The sequence below is a fragment of the Macrobrachium rosenbergii genome, chromosome 24, assembly GCF_040412425.1.
Source record: "Macrobrachium rosenbergii isolate ZJJX-2024 chromosome 24, ASM4041242v1, whole genome shotgun sequence".
Taxonomy (NCBI): Eukaryota; Metazoa; Arthropoda; class Malacostraca; order Decapoda; family Palaemonidae; genus Macrobrachium; species Macrobrachium rosenbergii.
The window spans coordinates 14602621-14622620 of NC_089764.1; the positions used below are offsets into that span (position 1 = coordinate 14602621).

At 40.9% G+C, this 20000-nt stretch overlaps 4 protein-coding genes across 4 annotated transcripts in view; all 4 read left to right on the top strand.

The window, feature by feature from the left end:
* Window positions 1–477, top strand: part of LOC136851788 (craniofacial development protein 2-like) — a 1047-nt gene extending 570 nt beyond the window's left edge. The window contains exon 1 of the mRNA XM_067126100.1: window positions 1–477. This exon is cut by the window's left edge and continues 570 nt beyond it. Within this exon, the coding sequence (XP_066982201.1) occupies window positions 1–477 (477 nt within the window).
* A 5-nt stretch (window positions 478–482) lies between these two features.
* LOC136851789 (uncharacterized) lies at window positions 483–11112 on the top strand. The gene is made up of 2 exons (XM_067126101.1): window positions 483–1077; window positions 11093–11112. The coding sequence occupies exons 1-2, from the start codon at window positions 483–485 to the stop codon at window positions 11110–11112; spliced, it is 615 nt and encodes a 204-aa protein (XP_066982202.1).
* Window positions 11113–11163: 51 nt separating this feature from the next.
* On the top strand, window positions 11164–14506 carry LOC136851790 (uncharacterized). The gene is made up of 3 exons (XM_067126102.1): window positions 11164–12174; window positions 12537–14040; window positions 14304–14506. Exons 1-3 carry the CDS (start codon window positions 11164–11166, stop codon window positions 14504–14506), a joined length of 2718 nt encoding a protein of 905 aa, XP_066982203.1.
* Window positions 14507–15807: 1301 nt separating this feature from the next.
* LOC136851791 (uncharacterized) lies at window positions 15808–19188 on the top strand. The gene is made up of 2 exons (XM_067126103.1): window positions 15808–16377; window positions 19006–19188. The coding sequence occupies exons 1-2, from the start codon at window positions 15808–15810 to the stop codon at window positions 19186–19188; spliced, it is 753 nt and encodes a 250-aa protein (XP_066982204.1).
* Window positions 19189–20000: the final 812 nt, after the last annotated feature.

Here is a 20000-nt window from a genome sequence, read left to right on the forward strand (position 1 = left end):
GGAAGATGCTCCCAAATAGACTACTTTCTATATAAAAGGATAAAGCTGGGGGAGGTCAAGAACTGCAAAGTTATCCCAGGCGACCATGTAGCCCCCCAACACAGACTGCTATGCATGGATTTGAAGCGAAAAAGGGAAAGAAAAACCAAAGCTAAAGGGATAAGGAAAATTAAATGGTACAAATTAGTGAGGGAGGAGGATAAGAAGAGAGAGTTTAAGAGGAGGGTTTTGGAGGACATTGATATAGGAATTGAAGATGTTCAAGAATGGTGGGCACGAAATGCAGCAGTAATTAGAAGACATGGAAAGGAGCTGCTGGGAGAGACATCGGGGATCATATGGGAGGAAAGGGAGAGTTGGTGGTGGAAGGAAGACATTGGGAAAGTAGTAAAAGATAAAAAGGAGGCAAAGAAGAGATGGAAGAGTCACAGTCAGTGGAAGACAGAGATCGGTTCAGAGAGAAAAACAAGGTGGTGAAAAAGATGGTAGCCCAAGCTACAGCAAAGTCGTATGATGATGTGTATAATGAGCTGGGGACGAAGGAAGGATTAAATAAGATGATCAAGCTATCAAAGGCTAGAAATAAGAGCACCAAAGATATTACACATATCAAACAAATAAAAGATCAAGATGGGGTAGTACTTAGAAAGGAAGAAGACATCATGAAGAGATGGAAAGAATATTTCGAACAGCTGTTAAATGAAGAAAATAATAGGCTAATAAGAGGGGATGGGCAGGTGAACATTGGCATGGTGATGAGGTTTTCTAAGCAAGAGGTGCTGGATGCACTGAAGAAGATGAAGAATGGGAAGGCAACCGGACCAGACATGATACCTGTGGAGGCATGGAAGGCATTAGGGGATGAAGGAGTGGATATACTTTACGATCTTATGATAAAGATCCTTGAGCAGGAAAAGATACCAAATGAGTGGCATGGGAGTATACTGATCCCAATTTTCAAAGGGAGTGGAGATGTCCAAGAGTGTGGTAATTATAGGGGTATTAAACTAATGTCCCACACTTTGAAGATACTGGAAAGGATGATAGATGCCAGACTAAGGGAAGAAGTAGAAATAGGTAAAGAGCAGATGGGATTTATGAAGGGAAGAGGAACAACAGATGGTATATTTTGTCTGAGACAACTAATGGAGAAATTCGGGGAAAAACAAAGGGACCTACATATGGTATTCATTGACCTTGAAAAGGCTTACGACCGAGTCCCCAGACAAGAGGTATGGAGGAGCCTGAGGGAGAGGATGGTGCCAGAGAAGTACGTGCGATTGATACAGGAGATGTACCGGAATGTATTTACCAGAGTGAGGAGCAGTGTTGGGGAGACGGAGGGTTTTGAGGTGAGAGTAGGATTACACCAGGGTCAGCTCTTAGCCCATTTATTTTTAACATAGTGATGGACGTTATCATAGAGGAAGTAAGGGAGGCAGTACCGTGGAACATATTGTATGCGGATGATATTGTCCTGTGTGCAGAGAGCAGGGAAGATCTGGAAATGAAACTGGAAAGATGGAGACAAGTACTGGAGGACAGAGGAATGAGAATAAGTAGATCTAAGACAGAATATATGTGTACCACCAATGATGGGGGTGATAGGGAAAGTGTTCAGCTTGGGGGAGAACCAATAAAGAGAGTTGAAAATTTTAAGTATTTGGGATCCTTTATTAATGCTGGAGGACGTATGGAAGAAGAAGTAAAACATCGGGTACAGGTAGGCTGGAACAACTGGAGAGTGGCCTCCGGAGTTCTTTGTGACAAAAGAGTACCGCTGAGGTTAAAAGGAAAATTTCATAAGACGGTGGTAAGAACAGCAATGATGTATGGCATGGAAACAGCAAGCTTGAGAAAGACAGAGGAGAAGAAGATGGATGTGGCAGAAATGAGAATGCTTAGATGGATGGCTGGGGTGACGAGAGAGGAGAGGATCCGAAATGATTACATTAGGGGTCTACTAAGGTGGTGGAAATATCAAAGAAAGTGCAGGAGAGGAGGCTGAGATGGTATGGACACCTGTTGAGGAGAGATGAGGACCACGTTGGTAGACATACTATGGGGATGGAGGTCCAGGAAGAAGAGGAAGAGGAGACCAAGAAAGAGATGGAAGGACTGTGTGAGGGGAGACCTGCGTGAGAAGGGAATTGATGAGGCAGAAGCACAGGATAGAAATAGATGGAAACGGCTTCATCCGAAACGGCGACCCCATATAAAAATGGGAACAAGCTGGGAAGAAGAAGAAGAAGAAGAAGTTGTATTGTACACTAAATTGCGATGATTTTGGTATATAACAAATTGTAAAACGATCAAAGCAACACAGAGAAAATATTATCACAAAATGATGCATGAATTCATAACACTCGGACGTAAAATTTTTTTTTTTTTTCAAAAATTCACCATAAATCGAAATATTGTGCTAGAGACTTCCTGTTTGTTGCAAAATGAAGTTAAATGATTGAAATTACTAGAATATAAAAGTTTTAGCTTACAATTGCATTTTTCGACCATTTCAGTCAAGTTAAAGTTGACCAAAGGTTGAAATTTTGGCACTTATCGTGATTTATATGAAAATATTTCAAAACTGATAAAAACTACAACCATGAGTTATTTTTTGCTGTATTCTACATGAAATTGCGCACACATTCATATATAAAACTTTATGTAACGGCTAATATAAAATGGTGCAAAAATTACGACAAAGTGACTAAAAAAATTCTGAGATTTTCAGCAGAGTTAGTGCGTGTGGAGGTAAGGAAAAGTTTTTTCAAAAATTCACCATAAATCGAAATCTTGTGCTAGAGACTTCTCGTTTGTTGCAAAATGGAGGTAAATGATTGAATATTACTAGAATGTAAGAGTTTTAGCTTACAATTGCATTTTTCGACCATTTCGGTCAAGTCAAAGTTGACCGAAGGTTGAAATTTTGGCACACCGTGATTTATATGAAAATATTTCAAAACTAATATAAAAGCTACAACCATGAATTATTTTTTTGTTGTATTCTACATGAAATTGCACACATTTTCATATATAACACGTTATGTAACGGTTAATATAAAATGGTGCAAAAATTACAACAAAGTGACTAAAGAATTTCTGAGATTTTCAGTCGAGTTAGAGGTGCGGAGGTAAGGAAAAAGTTTTTTTTCAAAAATTCACCATAAATCGAAATATTGTGCTAGAGGCTTCGTTTGTTGCAAAATGAAGGTAAATGATTCAATATTACTAGAATGTAAGAGTTTTAGCTTACAACTGCATTTTTCGACCATTTCGGTCGAGTCAAAGTTGACCGAAGGTTGAAATTTTGGCACTTATCGTGATTTATATGAAAATATGTCAAAATTGATAAAAGCTACAACCATGAGTTAATTTTTGTTGTATTCTACATGAAATTGCGCACATTTTCATATATAAAACTTTATGTAACGGCTAATACAAAACAGTGCAAAAATTACGACAAAGTGACTAAAGAATTTCTGAGATTTTCAGTAGAGTTAGCGCGGACATAAGGAAAAGTTTTTTTGAAACATTCACCATAAATCGAAATACTGAGCTAGAGACTTCTCGTTTGTTGCAAAATGAAGGTAATGATTGAATATTACTATAATGTAAGAGGTTTAGCATACAATTGCATTTCCCGACCATTTTGGTCGAGCCAAAATTGACCAAAAGGTTGAAATTTTGGCACTTATCGTGATTTATATGAAAATATGTCAAAATTGATAAAAGCTACAACCATGAGTTATTTTCTGTTGTATTCTACATGAAATTGCGCACATTTTCATATATAAAACTTCATGTAAAGGCTAATAGAAAACGGTGCAAAAATTACGACAAAGTGACTAAAGAATTTCCCAGATTTTCAGCAGAGTTAGCTGATGCTTTCTTTTGGGATAAGAAAGAAATTCGCGCATGCACAGCTGGGTCATGCTTGTAAACAAAACAATTGCATGATCCGTGAACTCCCAGCATCCCTCAAGGCACGATTTAAAATTTTTCGCAAATGAGGCCTATAAGTATTTTTCCACGAATATTTAAAAAACTTTTTGTAGTCAACGTATTTTACGTCCACTTGGCACCCGACAGACAACTTTTGTCGACGTAAAATGCGTCCAGTCGGCGTTAAAGGGTTAATAATAATAATAATAATAATAATAATAATAATAATAATAATAATAATAATAATAATAATAATAATAATAATAATAATACTGCTGTAATTACAAAATTTATACATTTCTATAATAAATTATGTCATATTTTAAACAAACAAATATTTCCCGATCTTTTGAGAAACCCTTGAAGAGAGGGGCGAGGAGCTGTCAGATGTGTCAATCGTTGCTCACAGCATGTAAAAAGATTTCTGTATGAATAACTTCTTTCTCTCTCATGTTATTCTCTCTGTCTCCGTAATAATTCATAAATAATTTAACTTGATATTGCAAGTAAGGACAATCTCTCTCTCTCTCTCGTGTTATTTGCTCTGTCTCCGTAATAATTGATATATAATTTTACTCTTAAGTAAGGGAACCCTTATATCTCTCTCTCTCTCTCTCTCTCTCTCTCGAGGATTTGCAAATGTCATGTCTGTGAAAAAATCACATATGGCAATTAGTTAGGTTCCAATAAAAAGTTTGCAAGTCGAATCATGTAAGATCAAGGTATTACTGTAATATAAAACTAAAAAAAAGGTTTGCCTGCTTTGGTATCTTACGGCAACAAGCTTGGCATGCATTTCCTGCCAAGGTTGACTTCAATCTTCATGAGAGATACTTTCCAAACAATCTTAATTGATATGGGTCTTTTTTCCTTCTCTTTTCTATTCAAAGTGGAATCGAGGTGTCATTAAAAATCACAATTTTTTAATGTAAATTGTATTTTTCCTAACTATAAAAACCCGAGGTCCTTTTCACTAGGAATTACTTACAGCAAAGCTGGAAACAGCCATTAAACTCTTGAACATGTTGGTTAGGCAGTAACTACCGTCCAGCAGGCGGGAGTCCCGCCTGCTCAGAGTAAACATTCCAATTTGCCTTTTGGCCCAGGTTTCAGATTGAGGGGTGGCATGAGTCAGGCATAAATGTTATGTAAAGGACCTCAAGTTTGTATAGTTAGGAAAAATGCAACTTACTTTAAAAAACTGTGATTTGTTCCCACACGATATACAAACCATCGGTTCTTTACATTAGGAAGACTTACTTGTTGGAGGAAGCAATCTGATTGAGTCTCTGAACTCATTGGAGTTTGCCACACCAGGGCTGCTACTCCTGGTAAAAGGAGTGAGGAGTACCATGCCTCTGACCAATACACTCAGGCGGAGTGTATAGGTGCCATCATCGACAGTTGCAGCGTACGGCCTACCGATCGTCTCACAAGGCCAAAAAGAAAAATGTGTCCTTGGACACTTCTTTCTTGGGTGAGTTAGTACTAGTGCAAAGCCACTGACATCCATTAGAGATGTTGAGTCTTCTTCAGAAAGTACAAAGCACCCTAACAAGACAAAGCAGCAACTGATCTGGATCACTGACTACACAGTCCAAGGGGGAGGAGGATCATGAAGAACTCGAACCTGGCAACAGGTGCCGACGAGTTCGGAGTTTGCTACAACATCTGAGATGGAGTAGAGCTACTGATCTCCATCACTTGAAAGCTCACAGCAAAGAAGGTCCACGAAGATCATCTATCCTCTTCTCCAATGCCGGAGCAAGACGAGAGATGGACTTGAGAGTCAGGTCTCTGTCTGATGACTCTCGCAAGGGCATGTGCGGAGCACGAGACAGGAACCCTAAATGAGAGTCACATGTCGCCCAGGGGCCTGAGGTCCCTGGGAGAGCAACAACGATTTAAAATTCTCATCAGTAGCTAAATCTCAACTGAGGAGAAAAGGGTTACCTTCAGGTGAAAGACTAGGCCAAATGTGGGTCTTGAGTTTTCCACAACTTAACCGGAGAGAAGCAACTCCGGCGAAGAAGACAAGAAAGTCCACGACCTGCTGAAGAGCGGATCTGACCAGAGAAAAGGTCCCATCAACAACACCAACCAACAAAGACGGCTCCAATCCCTGGGTACTACTGCAGAGGATTGATAGATATCCAGCTATCGCCATAGCCGCTCGGCGAGAAGCCTATGCTTGCAAGGGAAATTAGATAGTTTCTAGTCATGAAGGAGCAGGGATTGTACTGCTTGAGAGTCTGTTTCATGTGTCACTGACACAGAAGGTCATGTCAAGGAGGAACTCTTCTTGGTGCCTCGGAAGCAGAGCTAGCAGGTCGGCAACAGGCGAAGTCTTCCAGCATTCATCTAAATTCAGGGTGAACACCACTTTGCTGAACACATTGCGAATTAGACAAACACGAAGTGACGACGAAGACATTGAGATTGTCCCACAATGTCAGCATGCATCACAGTAGCGGCCCGTGGGTCTGGTATGATGGAGCAGAAGACCTGCAGACTTCTGTTGTGCCGGGCAGGGAACAGAAAGATGATAGGGAGTCCTCAAGTCGAGTAACCTTTCTGTGAAGAATTGAGTGAAGGGAGCACTTTGTCCCCGTCACTTGATGCCAAGAGGCTGAGCTTGCCTGCCAATACATCCCGCTGCCTGGAATATATCTGGCTGACAGCTCTACAGAGTGCACCACAGTTCACTCAAGCAAAAGCAAAGTCAACCGAAGCAACAGAAGGGAAACGAGACCCTCTTGTTTTTTGACATATATCACTACTGTGGTGTTGTTACCCAATAACACCATAGAGTATCTCAAAAAGCAATCCTGAGTTCCAAATTGTTGATGAGAAGGTACTTATCATCTCGGTCACACACCTCGAAGACAGTCTTACAGGTGTGCGCCTATTCCCTGGTCGGTGCATCTGAGAACAGAAGCATGTCGCAAGAAGAATATGCAGGCATATTCAGGGGTTCCTGTCGATCAAGTACCAGCCTTAATCCTCCCTCATCCTTCAAGAGAGGAAAGGATTAAGAACTGGAAGCAGATCTTCATTCTCCATGAAGAGAATCAAAGATGAAACTGCCCGAGGGAACAGCTTCTACATTGACGACAGGGCACCAAAGATGACTAGCTCTAGCCAAGCTGGCTGCTCCGGAAGTCGGGAACACAGAAGAGGAGACAGAATGGAATTTCAATGAAAGGTGGCCGAGACCCAGAGGAAAACAGGTTTCGACTATGATGCTGTCATATAGTCCAATGACTTGACAGTCATCCCTTCATCAAGGCACCAGAAGGAGGACGCCGTTCCGAGCATTCTCCCCTCCCTCTGCCCTCTACTCGATTGGAAAGATGGTTGTAAGAGACACGAATATGCGCACTTTCTAAGAAGAGAATGAGGAAGGCTGGATGTTCTACGAGCACCCTTTGAAGCCTGAGACTTCTTAGGAGCTGAGGAAGGGCCAGCCTGCCATTGTCCAGAGGACAAGGCAGTTGTCATGGCACATTCCTTGACTACTGCGGTATCTACCTACTCTCTGTGAAAGAGGGAGGCAGAACCAAGTAAAGGTCCGTTCCTGAGGGAATGTGACTTACTAGACAAAATCGAGACTTACTAGACTGGAGATTGGAATCAGGACAGTGGCCCTCTTCTTACACCAGAATTACACGCAGGTTGCTGTCTGGTGCTGGGTAGGCAACCCACCCCCAGGACTGGAACAATCTCTAGAAGGCAGAGTCCTCTTCAGGAATGATCGCATCTTAGAAGGCAAAGCCTTGAAAAAGTGAGGGATCACAGATTCATCAGGAAACTACCTGGAGGGACACTGCGGCAAAGAGAAACAGCGAGAGATCCAAGTCTGGATAAGCCAGAGCCAGTATAATCTGCTAGTTGGCATAAGAACCCTCCAAGGCAAGAAAAATCACTTCTGTCAAGGAAGAGGAAAGGGAAGGAGCTTGATTGGGTGGCTCGACCAATATTAACTCCTTGTCCAGGAAAAAAGCATTCATCTGGTCGAGAGTGCCCTTATAGCAAGCAAGGACCGCAGCAGCCCCAACGAAACCCTGCAAGGAGCAGGGAAGAGTTATTCATAGGGGATGACGTGGTCCTCACTCTGAGATCACTGTGCTGACAAATGGGCGTGAAGATCTCTGCGAAAAGAAAATCGACAGTGTCCACATTCCGAAGAAGAAGACCCTCGAGTCCTTCTGGGACGCAACACTCCTGATCTCCTCTCCTTGGAGGGATAAACTCTCCAGAACCCAGAAAACCATCCTCAACTACTCTGATGTACAGCAAGCCAATCCAAGAACCGAGCCCACGACACAGATCCTTGTAATAGAACTCCAATAAGAAAAACTTATCAGAGTCCTCTCTATCCAACTCGCATCCCCTGGCAGCAACCGAAAGGGTCTGAGCTAAGAGGAGAGGAGAAAGAGCACTCTCACCGGTCCTGCTAGAAAACCAGCAGGAGAAGCAGACCGCAGGCGATCATCAACCAGAGGTGATGACAGCAGCACAGAGGAAGGAGGGCGCTAAAGCCACAGCAAAGTGCTAACCTGAAGAGAGGAAAAAGTTCACTTGAGCTGAGTCTCCTGAAAGGAAGGAGAACCTCGACAGCATCCGGTTCAACCAAACCGAGCCAATCATGTAAACGCGGTCAGGGGCTGGACGAACAAGCTGAACACACAAGTCAAGCTGATCACATAACGTGGTCAGGGGCTGGGCAAGCAAGCCAAGCTGAGCCAGGAAAGCTCAGTTCTCAGCTACTGTGAACTAGTGCTGTCCTCAAGACATGCTCTAATCTCCTTCAAAGCCGAAGCCCTCAAGAAGAATGTTCAAAGGGGATTCTTGTCTGCGAAGCCCTCAAGAAGAATGTTTAAAGGGGATTCTTGTCTGCTACTTCGAGTGCTCATACCCAAGGGTCCGAGACACAAATTTCAGAACTGACCGAGCACTCAAACGAAGCTGGCAGGAAGTGTCGAAATACCTCAATGTCTCGACACCTTCTATAGCCCTGTGCCTAAACCAGACTGGAGAGCTATCTCCATAGTACTGGTTTGGGGAGTGCCCAAGATTCCGCAGAATCCCAGACACTCAGCAACACACTAGTTGAGTGCTCGCGATCCCAAGGAATCCGAGCACGCGGAGATTCCAAGGGGCCCAAGCGCTCGGCAAGACTCCTGAATCTCGTAAGAACAATCACTGGGAGTACAGTAATCTGATCTGTTTCCAAAGAAACCGAGGAGGGACAGGCACAGAACCAGTCTTAGACACTGACTTCTAAGAACTGGAAGAACCCACTGCCTCTCCGGAGAGAGGTAGTCCCTTAGAAGTCCCGCAGGACCTCTGAAGGGAACCTCCTCCTTGCCCCTCCAAGCACTTGAACCCTCGGGACTGAGACACCAGGCTCACAAACTGACCGAGCACTGGCAGTACTGGCAGGAAGAACCGAGACACTTGCATGTTTTGGTTCTTTCTCTCACCCTGTGCCTGAACTGGAACGGTGAGAGGTCTCTCCGACACCAGTTTGGGATGCGCGAGACTTCGAAGTCTTGAGCACTTGGTGTGACTCAACAAAATCAAGCACCCAACACAGCACCAGTCTAGGAGCAGAACCCCTAGAATGGCGACAGAAGCACAAATCGAAGTCTGCACGCCCGCAGCTCCTGAAACACAAGACCATGGGGTAAGTGATTTGGTTTCCGAGCCCAAAGGCTGGGAAGAGCTGACAAGAGATCCCACTGCCTCCCCATGGAGGGAGGCAACCCCTTAGAAGCCTCATGGTGGGACCTCTTAGGGGAGGGAGAGGCAGCCTTCCTCTTCTTCAGCTGAAACAAACCTTAGAAAAAGAAGGGGAGAAGGCAGCAGAAGATGAAGTCAAAGATAAAGTTGAAGAAGATTGTCGAGAAATTACGTTCTCTCCATTTTCTGAACCATTGTAGATGGAGTTCAGAAAAATTTATTGGTGTTCAGTTGTTTATTATACCAAATATCTGAATGTTTTCAGATTGTCATGTTGTATGTCTATGTATTATTTATGTTTATGTATTTGTATATTCATGAGTGAAAGTTTTCATTTTCCTTTGTAAAGGAAATGCGATTACCTTGATACTCCCTCTTTGTATTTATAACTAGCAATTATCCCTTCTTATCGTTGTTGGAATAGTTACGCATACGCCCATCAGTCTTACCTTTATGCTTTTTTGACAGGAAGCAGAGAGAGACGGTCGAGAGCTCCGGTGTGAAAGGGGGAGTATCCGTGTTCCTTTGGAGGTTGTCTTAAGTGTATATTAAGACCCAAAGGGATCTATCGGAAGAATTTGCGACCTTTTTATTGTGATAGTTTGTTATTGTGTTAATTTTACCGTAACTGTAATATGTGTAATTTGGATTAACCTTTAGTTTAACGCAAGTTGTTTATTACTAGACAGCCCACAGTGATTCAGTTGTTGTGATTCAGTTGTTGTTTATTAGTAATTTAATTAATTTGATGTGTTAAATATTCGTTTCTTGTATTAAATTGTTAAATTTTACATAGTGATTGATTCCGAGACCCCTTTCCTTTTCCCCTGTGAATCAGTTAAGTAAGGCCAGTATCGAATTAGGTACGCATTATGCTTGGGTAGGAATTGCTCCCCAAGGTGATCTGCAACAGATCTATCAAGTCTCCCTAAACTAAGGGTGTTCGAGTTTTATAGTTCAGAGAGGGAGGAACAGGCCGATAAAACTCAATTGAGTGTAGTAGTCTGCTATCGAGTAATAATTTCCCACACCCTTAGATAGTGGTCCTTCGAACCAGATACCATTAGTTTAGTAGATATTTAGTTCTCAACATTCTTGTTTTAGTCGCTCGTGAATCAATCGCTATAGTTTTTTTTTTCCCGCAAGTTCTTCCGTTGGTGAAATGGTATTTGCATTTACCTGGTTTCATTATCATATTTATGACGGTGTTTTGTGCTTATGCTAAGTGGGTTTGATAACCTTAACCAGCAGTTACCAGTCCCCATGACTTGAGGTTCAGATAATCATTGTGTGTAACATGTTTTAGGATTTTATTCCATTTGCGCCATTATCACTGTGTATTGTGGTGTATTTGTATTTCAGGATTCGGTATATCAATGTGTATTGTGGTGTTATATTTCAGGGTTAACATTGAATATTTAAGTGTTAACAATATTTTCCTGTCGTCAGTGATTTGGTTGTAGTTTTATTGTCATGGCTACAGAGACAGAAGCGCTAGGTGCAAATTTGCATGCTGATACACTCATTCAGACAGTGTATGATGATGCTGTTCATCATGTTATAGAGATAGGAAGTGAGATAGAGCAGTACTTGGCAGGCACAGGTGAACCTGCTCTTGAAATTCTTCAGAATTATAGTAGTGACCTGCAAGGTGCTTTGCAGAATCTGGAGAATACTTGGCTTCATTATCAGTCAGTGTTGACTAGAAATCCTGATTTATTGGGTCCCAAATTACGAGACTATAGAGCTGCTGGTCGCAATGCTAGGAAAATCAGAAATGATTTATCTGCTAAAATTAATGAGAAAACCCTGTCTAAGGTTAGTGATACAGGTATTTCTCCTAATAAGGGGAATGGTGCACTTCCCTTGCCAAGGTTACCACATATAAAGATACCAGATTTTGATGGTAAGTATCGGGAATGGCCAGCATTTTGGGATTTGTACAGTAGTGTCATTCATAACCGTACTGATATAACCAGTGTTTTGAAGTTCAGTATTTTAAGGTCCAGTCTCAAAGGTAATGCTTTTAGGGTCATAGAAGGTCTTAGTATTACTAATCAGAATTATGATGTGGCTATACAGATGCTGAAAGAGACCTATCTCGATAGTAGCCGTCTAACTCGTTCCTTGCTTAGAGAGTTTAATAATTTACCCTCTCCCAGACATAATTATGAAGAATTGTTGAATTTTAGACTTGCTTATAGGAAGCTGATGTTGCAGGCAAGTAATAATGAAGTCAATGTAGAACAGTCTGAGTCTCTCCTTACAAATATTTTGCTCCAGAAGTTGTCGCCGGAGACATCAAAGTTACTTATCAGCAAATATCAAACATTTGATCTTTCACTCTCTCAGATTTCAGAAGGGTTGAAGTATGCACTAGATTTGTTTGAATACTGTAAAGAACTAAGTTCTCATGATTCGAAATCAGTTGGTCATAACCCTCTAAAAGTAGCTTCCATTGTGTCTCGGTCAGATTCAGGTAAGGTAGGAGATAGATATAAAATAATTTCTGCAGGTAGCCAGTGGTCAAATTCGGTTAATATTCAACAAAACATAAGCCCTGTTTGTTCTGTAATGAAAACCATGCAGCCAAGTATTGTAGTAATTATCCTAGTGTGGAATCTCGTAGACAGAAGTTGAGAGAACTTAGTTTATGCTTTTATGTTTACAGCCAGGTCATGTAGTTAGTAACTGCAAAACACAGGTGAAGTGTAGACACTGTGATGGACGTCATCATACTTTCCTTTGTTTCAAGCTGTGTAACAACAAAGTACTGAATCCTTCAAAGTCTATGGACAGAGTTAATGTTCAAAGCCAGAAATCTGTCAAAGGTGATTCCATTACAGAGTGTTAGTTCAAGTTCTGTTACCACAAGTGATTTGGGTAATAATGGTTCTGTATCTGTACAGTCAAGTGCAGTATTACCTCGATATTGTTCGGAAGGTACGTTAGTTTCAACTGCAATACCTACAGCAACTGTTCAAGTTTCAGGTGGTGGCACAAAATTGCAAACACGTACCTTTTTTGATACAGGTTCCCAGAGATCATTTATTTGTCCCTCACTTGTACAGGAGTTAAACCTTAAGACTTTGGATAGGATTACACTATCCCTTTCTCCATTTGGGTGTGACCCAGTGTCAGTTACTTGTGATCTGGTTAAGGTGGTGGTTCGCTTGGGTAAATCAAGAATTTCAGTTAAAGCATTGGTTCATAATAATGTTGACACTAGTATTTTCACTCCTGGTATAGCTAAGGTTGCCACATTCCTTCGTAGTAAAGGTGTTAAATTGGCCGATCGCTACCTTACTAGTGATAATGTTAATTGTATTCAGTTGATTATTGGTGTAGACTATTTTCACAAATTTATACATAATCAGTCTAGTACTATGGGTATTTGTACTTTCAGTACAGCTGGTGGTGCCCTCATTTATGGTCCCATGCCTCAGTGGTCTTATGATCAGTCAATGAATATTGTAGCCACCCAGCATGTAATATGTGCACGTGTTGGTGTAATGGACCTCTGTAGTGAGTGTTGTAGCATTTCCAATCTTTGGGAATTGGATGCCATAGGAATAAAGGAGTTTGACCTCTCGCCAGAGGAGAGAAGAACGGTTGAACAGTTTGAGCATTCTATTCATAAGGTTAATAACCAGTATGTGGTAAGTTTGCCATTTAAGTCAAGTTGCAGACCACCTACAAATTATCGTATAGCACTTGGACAATTGAAGTCATTGATGGGGAAATTCATTAGTGATCCCTTACTTTGGCACCATTATAGTAGTATTTTGTCTGAGTATTTGAATTTAGGATTTATTGAAAGTGTTCCACCGTCGGAACCAATCAAAGGTCACTACTTGCTTTATCATCATGTAAAGAAGGACTCGAGTACAACCCCAATACGTATTGTATTTAATGCCTCTTTTAAAAGGTCTGGCACTTATTCTCTAAATATATGTTTACTAACAGGGCCATCTTTGACCACTAAGTTGTTTGAATCACTTCTTGCATTTAGAACCAATCCTTGGGCAGTTATTTCAGACATAAGCAAAGCATTTCTCAGGATTGGGATTGATGAATCATCCCGAGATTGGTGTAGATTCATTTGGATGACAGACACCACAGACCCCTCAAGTATTGTATCATACAGATTTAAGGTTGTATGTTTTGGTGCTACTTGTTCACCTTTCCTTTTGCAAAGTACCTTAAATTATCACTTTACTAACCATTCACACCTATTGGCAAAATCTCTGATGTCTTGCTTTTATGTAGATAATTTTCTGTGTACTTATGAGAATGTTGAACAAATGTTAGCTGACTACCCTGTTATTAACCATATATTAGAGCAGGCAGGTATGCCACTACAGGAATGGGTGTCAAACAGTGCACAATTTAATGAATATATTTGTGCAAAGAAATTGGTAAATGCCAAAAATGGTGTAACTTCAGTGTTAGGAATTAACTGGAACATTTTTTCAGATGTATTAAATGTGAAACCCTGTAGTGTGAATGACTCATCAGTCACCAAACGGTCTATTTTGTCATGCGTAGCAAGTGTTTTTGACCCATTGGGTTTAGTTTCCCCTGTAGTAATTTTAGGAAAATATTAATTTCAGATTTGTGGAAACTAAATTTGAAGTGGGATGAACCAGTCAGCCCAGAGATTATTGAGAGATTTAATAGAGTTAAAGAGCAATTGCTTACAGTTTCTACCATAGAATTTCCTAGATTTGCTGTTTCCCAGGAAAATGTCAGCTGCATATATTTTGTGACTCCTCTCAAAAGGCCTTTGGTGCAGTTGCATACTCAGTTGATTTGAGTTCCCAGACCAGTAATTTGCTAGTTAGTAAAGCTAGAGTTTGTCCCAAAAGAAGCTAACCATGCCAAAGTTGGAGCTGACATCGGTAAATGTTGGTTGTAAACTGGCAAACACTTTGATGAAAATATCACACCTCAAATTTCAATCTTGTTTTATTTGGAGTGACAGTGAAGTCACTATAGCACGAATCAGGAGTGATAAGTGTCAAGACCCTTATGTAAGAAATAGGGTTAAAGAAATTAGAGACTCAGCATTTCCCATTATGTATGTTAGCTCTAGGAGAACCCAGCTGACCTTTTGTCCAGAGGTTGTGATATTAAAGTATTGTTGGCTTCTTCTTTGTGGAAGTATGGACCAGATTGGTTGATTAGGGAGATTATCCTCCTCAAAAGGAGTATTTAGTTGATACGTCATTGAACGTGAGTGTTAATGAGATCATTGCTGAACCAGTAAATGTTATGCCTCCCCCCATAATTATTAAATTTGATTGTTACTCTAACTTAATTAAAGTAAAGCGAGTAATGCTTTTAGTATTGAAATTTATCAGTATAATAACTGGTTACCAATTTCCACTTGACCCACTGCTTTACTTAATAAGGTTGGCACAGCAGCAACATTATCCTGGTTTAGTAGCATATCTTTTAACAGTAATCTAAAGGTTTCAGCTGACATTAAGAATTTTGCTTCTCAGTTAAATCTATCTGTGGATCATCAGAACTTAGTGCGCACTAAAGGACGTATCCAGTATGCTAACTTGAAGGAAACTGCAAAGTCACCTTATTTACTCCCACCTCAAAGCCACTTGACTACTCTTATAATAAGATATTTTCATGTACTCAATCATCATTGTGGAGTTTCAGTATTGTTAGTTCTTCTGAGAGAGCAATTTTGGATACCAAAATGTAGACAGGTAGTCAAATCTATTATTAACAAATGTGTGTTTTGTAAGAAGGTTGCTGGTAAGGTTATGGCTAATCCTAGTCCTCTGCCCTTACCAGCAGAGAGAGTCACTTTAACCAGGCCATTTTCTTGTGTTGGTATAGATTATACAGGAGCTATTTGTTATGCTGAACCTGATTCTGATATTCAGGGGAAAGCTTATGTGTGTTTATTTACTTGTGCTTCAGTAGGTGCAGTACATTTGGAGTTGGTATCATCAGTTTCTGCATCAGACTTTTTGTTAGCCTTTCGCAGGTTTTGTGCATTATATTCAGTGCCCGATGTTATCATTACAGATAATGCCAGAAACTTTGTAGGTTTTCAGCACTTCAAGGAAAGAAATAAGTGACGAGCCTGAGGTTATGGAGCATATGCAGAATTTATCTGTTAAATGGAAGTTTTCTGTACCAAGGGCTCCATGGAAAAATGGGTTTTTTGAACGTTTAATAGGCGTCACAAAAGGAGGTTTAGCTAAAGCCCTTTATAGAAAAGTTGTATCCTTTGAAGAACTGAGAACCCTTACATCAGAATTTTCTGCTATTATTAATAATCGTCCACTTACATACCTTTCAGAGGACAGTATGGAATGTTTGACTCCTGCACATCTTATATTTGGGCGAAGTGTGTGTTTGTCACCACCTCTGAATATCCTGGCTAGTGATGAGATCCCTTATGCTGAAAACTTGGATCTAAGGAATCAGTATGCTAGGCTGTCTAGCGTGCTGTGTAAGTTTGAGAAGTTGTGGAATAGTGATTACCTCACCGCTTTAAGGGAAAGACACTATAGCAGTGTTAACAATTGTGAATGCCCCTTTAAAGAGGGTGATATTGTCCTTGTTGATTTGGGAACTTCCCGTAAATGGTGGCCATTAGGTCGCATACAAAAGCTCATACCTAGTACAGATGGTGTTGTACGGTCCTTACTCATAAAGGTAGGTGACAAATTCTACCATAGGAGTCTAAATAAAGTAGTATTTCTTGAGGTTGATACGTCAGAGGTTACTCCTCAGTTTGTGATGAAAATGCAGGTTTGCTCCTGCACCACATCCCGTAGTACCTCCATCACCGGAGTCCCTACCTCAACATCCTCCTACGAGACGTGCAGCATTAAAGTGTGATGCCAAGCGAAAAGGAGCTGATTGATGAAGATTTATTATGAACATGATCTGTTGTAATGGATATGTGTTTCAGGTACATAAATTAATTTTTGTGCCTTGATTTACTGTACAGTATTTGTTGGCTATTTTTTTGGGGGAGTATGTTGAGAAATTGCGTTCTCTCCATTTTCTGAACCATTGTAGATGGAGTTCAGAAAAATTTATTGGTGTTCAGTTGTTTATTATACCAAATATCTGAATGTATTTGTATATTCATGAGTGAAAGTTTTCATTTTCCTTTGTAAAGGAAATGCGATTACCTTGATACTCCCTCTTAGTATTTATAACTAGCAATTATCCCTTCTTATCGTTGTTGGAATAGTTACGCATACACCCACCAGTCTTACCTTTATGCTTTTTTGACAGGAAGCAGAGAGAGGCGGTCGAGAGCTCCGGTGTGAAAGGGGGAGTATCCGTGTTCCTTTGGAGGTTGTCTTAAGTGTATATTAAGACCCAAAGGGATTTATCGGAAGAATTTGCGACCTTTTTATTGTGATAGTTTGTTATTGTGTTAATTTTACCGTAACTGTAATATGTGTAATTTGGATTAACCTTTAGTTTAACGTAAGTTGTTTATTGCTAGACAGCCCACAGTGATTCAGTTGTTGTTTATTAGTAATTTAATTAATTTGATGTGTTAAATATTCGTTTCTTGTATTAAATTGTTAAATTTTACATAGTGATTGATTCCGAGACCCCTTTCCTTTTCCCCTGTGAATCAGTTAAGTAAGGCCAGTACCGAATTAGGTACGCATTATGCTTGGGTAGGAATTGCTCCCCAAGGTGATCTGCAACAGATCTATCAAGTCTCCCTAAACTAAGGGTGTTCGAGTTTTATAGTTCAGAGAGGGAGGAACAGGCCGATAAAACTCAATTGAGTGTAGTAGTCTGCATATCGAGTAATAATTTCCCACAAAGATGACAACATCGCACAGGATTTCTTCCTCAATCTCTTCTCCGACATCTTCTACAGGATGGTGGTCAGGAGGTACAGGAACCGCCAGGGCAGCTAAATAAGGAAGCAGAACAGGAGCAGCCCAGGTGACAGGAACACCAGGAGAAGCAACAGGGCAGCTGAGGCAGGAGGCACGACACAAGCAACCCGGCTGGCAGGAACGTCAGCAGCGACAACAGGAGCAACCAGGCAGCTGGGCAGGAGGCACAGCAGGAGCAGCCCGGTGACTGGCCGCCAGGGCAACAGGAGCAAAAAGACAGGAGGCACAGCAGGAGCAGATGGGACCACAGGTATGACAGGAGGCAGTGGCACAACATACAGGAGTGTCAGAGAACGAACAGTGGTTGGTCCCCCTTGTCAGGGCATAGTGTTGACACCGACGTAGCCATTGCCATCACCATGGTCGTCATCAAAGTATCCACTGTATAAAGGCAGCCTTCCTGCCACAGGGAAACTTCAGCTGTGCCTTATGATGCTTGCTGTCCACCTGAAGAAAAAAGAAAAAAAGATTAGTATAGGGAGACTCCTCTTGCTCCAAGGGGGATTGCCCTACAAAGCGAGAGGAGGCCCCTGAGAAGAGGTCGTCTAACTGCCCACCCCCCATCTTCACTGGATGAGCGAGCGAAGAGGACAAAGGAGAGACAGCCATAAGGAATGAAGGGGCAGTCACCAAGAGCACCGTCAGAGGAGAATAACCTTTCAATAATGCCCGGCAACCGCCCCCCCAAAAAACCGTAACGTTCCTCCCAGCAGAAAAGGATACAGTCACATGCCTGAACAAGGAGCGGAGGTCATGAGGTCCAAATGATAGGGGAGCAAAATTGTTACGCCCCTGGCCACCGACCCCAAGACACACACACTTGGGAAAGACGGACTTACCGCAAGGCTATCAAAATTGTGGGTTTGTATATTAAACAATATAAAAAACACACAATACATACATAAAAACAACACAAAAGATCCCACCGGGAACGAAGAGCTTAACGACAATCAGGCAGAGAGCTCCAAAAACAAGTCTGCACAGCATGACAGCCGAAAGCAAATCGGAATGTTTACATCCGGGCAGGCAGGACTCCTGCCTACCAGATAGTAGTTACTGCCTAACCACCTTGTTCAAGAGTTTAACAGTCGTTTCCAGCTTCCCTCAAAGTTATTCCTAATGTCAAGCACCGATGGTTTGTATATCGTGTAGGAACAACTAATGCTAACATTCACACAAGTGTTTTTATTAGGTTTCTCTTACATGGAATTGTTTTATTAAAACCATTAGTGTCCAAAAGTTGTCAGTGCACCTGGTGGAAAACACCGTAGATGATTAAATATTGTTTAATATTAAATTCATATTCACATTTAAAATGCATTAGTTAAACCATCCAAAAATTAATCTCTGTAATTAGTTTTAAGCCAATGCTCCCTGAAAGAGTTTTTTGTATGATTTTCTCTTAAAGCCCACTACCATAGATATAAAGGAGGGAGAGACTGGACAGTCACGTGCAAGTAAGGCACCATTGCTATGTGTTGATTCCCAGAAATGGCAGAGGCAGCAACTGCAAAGACCAGCAGCAACAGAGCTACCTCTGGCACCCAGTGCTGGGCCATCAACTGTGTTACATACAGAAACAGGATCATAATAGAACAGGGGATCATATTTCACAAGTAAGTGACATATTTTCATTCATGAAAATCTTTATAACTGTCCTGAAACAACATCACATAAACATGTGTTAGATCAGAGTCAACTTGCAGTCAACTACATGCCTGCTTCTTGAGCTAATAAAATACTGAATGTTGTAATTAGCTCCTTAGTAATTGCTATTTGACACTAAATTCATGTAGCCTAATAAATTAGCATGTAGGGTACAAGTACTACAATGTACCTAGTATCATGAGGCCTAGCCTAGGCCTGCTGCAGTTTCAAGTGTTAATGAAGTGTTATAATGTTGTTTACCATGCGTGCCATGCGAATAGGTTCCCTCACTGCGCTCCATGAACCGACAGGATGGCACCAACTTACGTGACACCTGGCTCCCGGACCGTGGTTCCCAAGCCATTCTCCTGAGCAACACATCAAGCCAGCAGGATAGCGCTGACTTCCATGACACACCTGGTCTTTGTCTATATAGAAGATACAAAGTCTAAAATCGAATGCATGTGCATTATTGGTCTGTTAGTTACTACAGTTGACCCTCATTAAGACGGAATAATAGGGGGGCCAGGGTGTCCGTCTTAGCTGATAGTCTGGTTTAACAGGTGATACTTACTGTGTATATATATATATATATATATATATATATATATATATATATATATATATATATATATATATATATATATATATATATATATATATATATATATATATATATATATATATATATATATATATATATATATATATATATATATATATATATATATATATATATATATATATATATATATA

Bases quoted from the DNA above. Each gene is read 5' to 3' on its own strand.
- LOC136851789 (XM_067126101.1), top strand. From the start codon at position 483: ATGGTAGCCCAAGCTACAGCAAAGTCGTATGATGATGTGTATAATGAG. The intron at 1,078-11,092 runs GTAAAGAGCAGA...GTTATATTTCAG, and splicing joins AAGGGAAGAAGTAGAAATAG to GGTTAACATTGAATATTTAA.
- LOC136851791 (XM_067126103.1), top strand. From the start codon at position 15,808: ATGGAGCATATGCAGAATTTATCTGTTAAATGGAAGTTTTCTGTACCA. The intron at 16,378-19,005 runs GTAGGTGACAAA...TTTCTCTTAAAG, and splicing joins TACGGTCCTTACTCATAAAG to CCCACTACCATAGATATAAA.
- LOC136851790 (XM_067126102.1), top strand. From the start codon at position 11,164: ATGGCTACAGAGACAGAAGCGCTAGGTGCAAATTTGCATGCTGATACA. The intron at 12,175-12,536 runs GTAGGAGATAGA...ATTCCATTACAG, and splicing joins CTCGGTCAGATTCAGGTAAG to AGTGTTAGTTCAAGTTCTGT. The intron at 14,041-14,303 runs GTATGCCACTAC...TATTAATTTCAG, and splicing joins CCATATATTAGAGCAGGCAG to ATTTGTGGAAACTAAATTTG.